General features: G+C 31.2%; 2 protein-coding genes across 2 annotated transcripts; one reads left to right on the plus strand and one right to left on the minus strand.

Annotated features, from left to right (window-relative positions):
- Positions 1–569: 569 nt before the first annotated feature.
- On the plus strand, positions 570–1,538 carry BN7_3785 (DUF1769 domain-containing protein; the record flags this gene model as incomplete). The annotated part of the gene is made up of 1 exon (XM_011275626.1): positions 570–1,538. One exon carries the CDS (start codon positions 570–572, stop codon positions 1,536–1,538), a length of 969 nt encoding a protein of 322 aa, XP_011273928.1.
- A 4,066-nt stretch (positions 1,539–5,604) lies between these two features.
- BN7_3786 (C2H2-type zinc finger protein) lies at positions 5,605–7,053 on the minus strand (the record flags this gene model as incomplete). Its single annotated transcript, XM_011275627.1, has 1 exon — positions 5,605–7,053. One exon carries the CDS (start codon positions 7,051–7,053, stop codon positions 5,605–5,607), a length of 1,449 nt encoding a protein of 482 aa, XP_011273929.1.
- Positions 7,054–8,100: the final 1,047 nt, after the last annotated feature.

An 8,100-nucleotide genomic window follows, 5' to 3' on the forward strand; every position in this document is an offset into this window, starting at 1 on the left:
AGCAATCTGGTCGACAGTTTTCCGTATAAAAATGTTTGAGTTTCGAGGGTCATCGTGTTCGGGTAACTAGGACTAGTGAAGGCCGATTTTAACAGGGACAATTGGCAGTGAAGCAGTGGGTTTCAAGTAATTATAGTACAATATTCATAAGTAAGTGGCCATATGATGTGTTATTTCCATGTTTTTCTGGTTTAATTGCGGTTGTTTTGGTGGTAATTGCTTTGGTTGTGTATGGAACCATGTTGTCCATATAACGAAGGTTCGAGAAATCGTAAGAGAATAATCAATTGAATTGGCATTCCAAAGGCAGAAAATACACCAGAGAAAAGGTATTTGGATCAATTAATACATTAGGAAACAATCTAAGCAATCTATTTCACTCTTCACTTTTGAATTTGTTGATTTATTGTACTTTATTTCATTTAATCATGCCACTATTACCTAATTTCTGAGTCAGAAATATGTCAAAATCAATTATACTCATATCTGGAGAAGTTCAAAATTTGATTGCTTTTAATCTTTTAACTTATTCAAACAATATATATATCAAGATCCAATAGTACAATATAATGTCCTGGTGGAATAACTCAAATTCAAAAACAAAAGCTCTTAAAATAACAGCTTCATCACAATATGAAGATCCAAATCCTCAAATTGTACCTGTTAATTCAGAGTCTCCAATAACAATCAATTCACCTTCTGGTAAAATTCAATTATATCTAAGAATAAAAGATTTTAAAGGATCTATTGATCATGATGTTATATCTTCAAAAGATTCTCCATATTTCAAGTTTAATCAAGATGCAAACATTTCAATTCAATTAAGCTTTACTCCAAATCAAGATATATCTGGTGATGGGCTTTTATTTGGTAATGATTTTTCATATCCTATAAAGGATTATTTACCATATGGTACTTCAACTGGTCTGAATTTATTCAAAAAATATGTTGATCCAAGTGTTGATGGTGATTTATACCTTGAGAAACCTTATTTATATGGGAAGGCATTGTCAAGTTTTAATGTCATTAATGATAAAGTTCCAGATAAAGATTCTCCAAATGTTTTCATTGAGGAAAATTTAGTTAATGATGAATTCACAACTAGGAAATTAATCATACCAGTTGAATCATCAGATAGACAAAAAATTTTCCATCAAGTTAAAAATCAAGAAGATTTTATATTTGAAAAAGATCATACTTATAATTTTGACTTTTTCAGTGGGTTGTTAAGTTTGAAAAATTCACAATTTAATATTAAATTACCAGGTGGATTTGAAATAAATTTATCAAATTATCTTAATGAAAATTTCAATAGTGTTAGATATGTTTTGAAAAAAGGTACAAGTGGTGAATTAGGTACTGAATTTGGTGAACCTTTATTAGTTATCAATTTTGAACTAGTTCCAACTCCTGATGAAAAAGATGATGAAGATTCCAAAACTGATGAAAAAGAAACAGTTAAAACTGATAACACTGATCCAAGAGAATCAGAAACTTTAATCCAAGCCACAAGTCAATCTTTAGATTCAGTTGATTGAAAAATAAAATAAGGAAGTTAACTTAATTCAACATCCCCCTTCAATGAACTTTACATAAAGTATAATTATAAATATTCTTTGTGACAAAATGCATCAATATTCTTTTGTTTGAGATAATTTTGTACCTTTCTATTTTGGATGAACGTTTGTAATTGATTGTAAAGATTTTTGTATACTTTTTGATTACAGTTCGTATATTGGTATCATTAATTGAACTTGACAGCTTATCGTTTATAACCATAAGGTCCATGGCTGAAACATCTGAACACAACCTGACTAGTCAACATATATCATACCACCACAAATTCTATGTGCATTGTGTATCATTCCATTTTATATTCTGAGTCCTGACATACCATTATCATTAAACGTCACATGAAGGCTAGACATTTATAGCTGTAGTTTGGTCATGTCTAAGATTGTTTTAATTATATACATATGTTTTTGACATTTCTATTTAAATGTATCATTTTTAAGGTTTGTCTAAGAAGTTACTATATTCTAACAGCTAACAGCTAACTAATACCTAATAATAACTATTTTAATTAGGTTTGATAAGATGGTACTAAAACGATTCATCCCGGGATTTCAAATGTTTCAGCGATTAGACATTCAACTTTAATTCGAGCTGTGTAAACGTATTACTATAAGAAGTCAATGATCGTAATTTTACAATTATGCCAGTGTTATAAGTGGTTCAGAATATTTTGTATCTTCTAGCTATGCTCTCATGTCATAATATTTCAATATATATAAAGCTTATCATATGATATTTATATTAAATCATGATCTTTCATATTGAAAACTGTTTAAAGTCATGGCTATCTAAGCGGACCCAGAACCAGAAGTGATCATTATAAAAACTTGATAATCTTAATATAATTGTATACTTACTTAATATAATAGCTGGGCCATCGAAGTTTATCACTAACTATCATATATATTATTCAAATACTCCGCGTACTACCAGACGTATGTATATAGAATGAGAATGCTGTTTTAATCACATCTACTGAGCTCCTCTTGATGTGATTGAATATACGTGTTATAACAATCTCACATATTTTTCGGCTGGTTAACTTGCGCTATAAACAGATATGTAAACATCAAGTTTATAAAGTACCTACCTATCCATACTAGTATTAAGAGTCAGAAGTTGAAATGTTTACTTCGAAGTTAAAAAACTCATAGGATATGTATTATGTATGAATTCTTAGTTTTTACAGATACGTTTTGGAAATGTCAAGATATGTACGTATTTTTTAGTAAAACTAGAGTGTTGATCATGTCAAATTTTACATAGGCCTGCGAATGTTAGCATATGCATGATTGTTACTAGATAAAACATCTCAAAGTCAAGCTCCAAAGACTATATCAAGAGCCTTAGAATGAATAGAAGCTAAAGTCTTGAACAAGTGTGATTGGTGAATCTCAACTAGTCACCCTTTGGCTTATAGACTATATCCATTTACTACGAATAAAGTGAGTGATTAACTGTCAAGATTCTATAATATCTCATACCGCTGTTATTTCGGTAATCATAATCCGACAAATTCGGTACTTACAGAAATACATCAGTGAGTTTGGCGCAATTCCCCGTATGGTTTCTTAAAATTGCGCACAATATTCATAAACTTTTCAATCATGTTTACATAAAGCTGTGAACTCACGTATCAACAAGTATACTTATTCAAATAGATGTGATAATTTTATATGATCTAGTTAATCTAGAAGTAATGAACCCACGGTATACAGAATAATATATATTGCTGGCTGGTGAATCGATCGATCATTAGAGCTTTTTGCATGTACATTTTAATAGATATATATAGTATTGAAGTATCTTGAATTATATATAACTTGATTATATATAGAATCACATGCTTCAATACCAAATATATCAATATATATATAATTAAATAAGCAGTTATCTCTAATCAACAGTTGTCTTGGTTCACTAATTATAACATTGTCTTCACTTGTATGAGTATATGATCAGCAGCTAGTTATAATATATCTATGATGGTCCAAGTATATTTGTAAACTTAGTGCAGAGATAATATTGTTTACTATACCCTGGAATCCTCATAACGTATATACTACAGAAGCAATATAACTTTATTCTATCATAAGATTTAAATCTATAGAATCTAGATGCATATATTTTCAGTCATCGAGAAACGTGTTATATTAACCATTTATAAGTTTAAAAACGTAGTAAGATGGTGCTATATTATAGATACTACAAGCTGGGAATAGTATCAGCCCCGTATATAAATATATCTCTGATATTAGCATTAATATGATAATATAAACAACCTCCACCATTTCGGATACTCACTGAAAAAACTATAGAGAGAGTCGAGATTTCGAAGTACTATAGCTCCTCTTGCACATACCTACGGGTCATTAATATGAGATATTACAATTAAATGCAAAACAATGTTCACTTCAGCTTGCAAAAGTCGTGGGTATACGCTTCACACTATAGCATTACGGTGGTGTTTGAGCACGTATTCTATGGAATTAATGATCATATATATAATCATATATACGTAACTAATTGGCGGACGTTGATTAATTGTTCATACGAGGCTACTATAGCCACTAGTATATAACATACATACAATTTTAAACTTTAAGATAAGGTAATTACTCGATGACCATCATGAGTATAACTTAAACTATCAAATCTATATTTCTTCTATTCTTCAAGTTATAGAACTTTATTCCCGCCTAGCACGGTGCACCTATACTTTGTAATTTAGAAGTTATAACTTGTAAGTTACTGATATAAAGGCAGCTTAAAAATAAGAACGTTTACCATCGCGATATGCATGAATATGTTTTTCTACTGCACCATACTACATATTCCTGCTTTGGATGTGGTACCCATCGTTCCTTGACCTAAATAGTACATGTACATTTTCGCATCAAAAAAAAACAGTGCTTTTAGGATTTCTTTTGTTTGTCTTACTAACTAACCAGCGCTTCTAACTTCTGAAGTTAACTCGCCCAAGCTTCCAGCTTTAAGAAAATAATTTGTTCCATACATTTCCGGCACCCACATTGTTTCAAGATAAAACATATGGGTATATTTTTTTTCAAACACGGTCAACATAGGCAGGCTAGGCAGTGGGTAAGTATTAAGGTACAAGATTCAACACACTAAAGCTATTAATTCAAGATGTATTTCAATCTGGACTAATTTAGAAGTATTGAAGATTGCTTTGTTTAAGAGTTTAAACCATTTGACCTAAACTAGCCCGTACTTACAGGTTATTCCATCTGGAATTGGAAATGATGTTATCAAAATGAAGACTCTTTTCAGATTCCATATTTGTAGTCATTATTGACACATCAATCTGGAGTTACGATCAAATTAAGCAAAGATCCACCGCCCACTAGGGATCATATGTCACTAGTCTATACTCATTATGGATTAACTTAGGAAGTTCTTAAAATTGATACATGTTTTCATCGGTAAAACCAGGAATTAGTTTAATCCATGAAGGATCTACAACATAATTCTTATCGCCTATTGGAATATGGAGAGCACGTAATTGTAATATTGTAATCTACAATAGACTCTTGTTTCTGAGTATTCGATTTACTGTAGAAGAATACGAGTTACAAGATCAAGACTTGCACTAAATAGTACTGGTGAATGGTATATTCAATGGATTTTAATACTGCCTTCGTTCATCGTGAATTACAAGGATTAATCTGTGTGATTCATCGGAAACTCTTAGAAGTTTTTAATAGCTAATTTTATTATAAGCTGAAGTGAGTTTGTCTCAAAGGAACCAGCGTCGCTTAAAATGAAATACAATTAGTACTCTCAAATCCAACTCTCTTTCATTTGAAATGGGTTGTGTGGAACAATCACGAGTGAATATATTCTAAGACAGTATATAGTATATTGATGATATTCGAATATCTAACGTACAAATGTAATAGTATGAAAGTTGAATAATTTATCATTAATAGCATTATCTATGTATATATATTTACATGCAGTCATTAGCTAAGTCATTAGTTCACCATGTTGAGAAGTAAAGATGTCCTATATTTCAGCACTTTGTTGTTTTTTTAATTTATTTTGTTGTACTTTTTCCATTCTTTTATTGAATCTACTCTCTGGATTAAAATGAACTAATTTTTCGTGCCTTTGTAAAGCATCTTTTCTTTTGAATGATTTATCACAATTATCAAATTCACAGCGATATTTCTCAACAACTTGATGCATTTCACTTGGAACTGGTGTTCCATCAGCTTGCTCATTTGGATTTCTAGCTTTATCAGTGTCAAATGTAATAACATAAGCATGTTGAGCAGCACAATGTCTTCTAACTTCCGCACGTCTTGGTAAACCAATAATTGACCAAGGACAATTTTCAAATGGACATTTATGTTGACGTGCTATTTTGTTTGCATCCATATGTTTGGCTAAATCTATGAGATCTTTGAAAATTTCAGTACAATGCGTACATTTATAGATACCTTTCTTCTTTTTGGTTATTATAGATTCCCAAATTTCTCTATTTTCTTGAAGTTGTTGTGCAATTGGTTTGGAATTCTCATCATAAATAACTTTTGGAGTTTTAGGTTTTTTAACTCTATTTTTCCGTAGAATATTCTTTCTCTTTGCAGACATTGGTGTTGATAAGTTAGAAGATGATAAAGATGAATAACTTGCGGTTAATGGTGGGATTGATGAAGCAGGTGTATCTCCATTTGTTAAAGATCCAGCGGATGAAGGTTGTGTAATTGTAGATTGTGCTGATCCTAAGGTTGTATTGGTGGGTATCTCTGCTGTAATGACTTGTGGATAAATTTCATTTGAAACGAACTGTCCTTGGAAGGAACTATATAATTGATCAGCTTTGATTTGACCTGTTGAATTGATATCTGCAACTGAAAAATCTTGTGTTTGTTGCATTACCCTTCTATATTGTTCCATATCATATTGTGACACCTTAGAGCCTGAACTTTCATTCAACTCAAATCCACTTGGTGTTCCTAATGGCGTTAGCATGAATGGATTTAAATTTCTTGGTTGAGATGGATTCATACCATTTGGTAAATTTGTTAAATAAAGCGGATGTGGTTGTGATGTATGCATTTGATGAGGTTGTTGCTGTTGTTGTTGATGATAATTATTATGAAAAGGAACATATTTATTCAGGTTTGTGTTGTTCAGTATATCTGGTGAAGGTAATCCATTATCCATGGAGAAAGATGGTGTTGCCATTGATTCATCATCACCTAATAAAGATTCATATGAAGTTAAACTTGCTGGTGAAGAACCAATATCTTCTTGATCTAGAGCAGAATCATATTCTTCAAAATTTGTTCTTGAACTGTCAACTAAGTATTGTAATTTGAGATTAATATCTTCTGTATCTATCCATTGTTGTTCTGATAAATCTAAAGATGACTCTGGGATTGAATTTTTGTTATTTGAATCTATTTGAGTCACACTTGGTGTAACAAAAGACTCTATTGAATTCATAATAATTGTATATCTATATTGTTTTATAATTGTTATTTAATTGATTCATTGTTGAATAGATTTGGTTTCGAAAATAAAGGGTTTTGATTCATCTTTATACGATTCAAATTCGGGTATAACATTTTTACATCAAAAAAACTTAAGGTTAGCAGAAGAAAAAGTAGAAACTTTAAATCTGTTGGAACACGCATGATGTGATGCATAAGCTGCGTCTTTATGCAAAATAATTGCCATGTATCAGAATCGTAAATCCAAATTCGTAGAGTACTTTTTTACATCAATAATCAAATGTTTCATCTTTCTTTTACCTGCAGAAGAATAACATTTCTGGTATTAAAACTCACCCAATAATTCTGTGAATTTATGCGGAGATAGTTATAAGAAAGTAGTCAACGGGTATGTTAGCTGCTTCACTTTGTAATCTGCCACAATCTGTGAACTTTTGAAAAATCACGCTAGCCAGGTAGTAAGATTATGAAACATTTTCCAGCCTAGCTTCTATAGGGGATAATATTCGACCAACGCTTTTCAGTCTAAGCTATATTCAATTTAAAAAGGAAAAATATTAAAGATATTCACATGGGATATAGACAATTAAGAGATCTTAACGTCTAATTACCGAGCCAGCTGATCGGATTCGGTTAACTTCAAGATATAAAGATCGCTACTTATAAGCGGTCTGGTTTAACTTATGTTTTCAAATATAGATCCGTATATCATGACATATACCCTGTATCAACGAATGTATCGATTCTCGAATACTAGACATCATATGGTTGATTTTATAATTCTCCGTAGCGCTAGACTTCTAGCTTCTAACTCTAAGGTATAATCTGGATTCTGGATGAGTAGTTATATTAAACAACATTACAATACATTGGTTAACATTAGTATTGACAAGTGTCTTAGACTAAAGTGTTAGTTGTATCATGTGCCATAGTCCGACCAATGGCCATGTCCATATTACCTTTAAGGTCTATCATACGTTCAGCATGGCTAGTCTATTTCATATAAATTTTCCATGCCTTAATTGAAAAGTTAAATCAT

Source organism: Wickerhamomyces ciferrii, contig 00112, assembly GCF_000313485.1.
Source record: "Wickerhamomyces ciferrii WGS project CAIF00000000 data, strain NRRL Y-1031 F-60-10, contig 00112, whole genome shotgun sequence".
NCBI lineage: Eukaryota > Fungi > Ascomycota > Saccharomycetes > Phaffomycetales > Wickerhamomycetaceae > Hansenula > Hansenula ciferrii.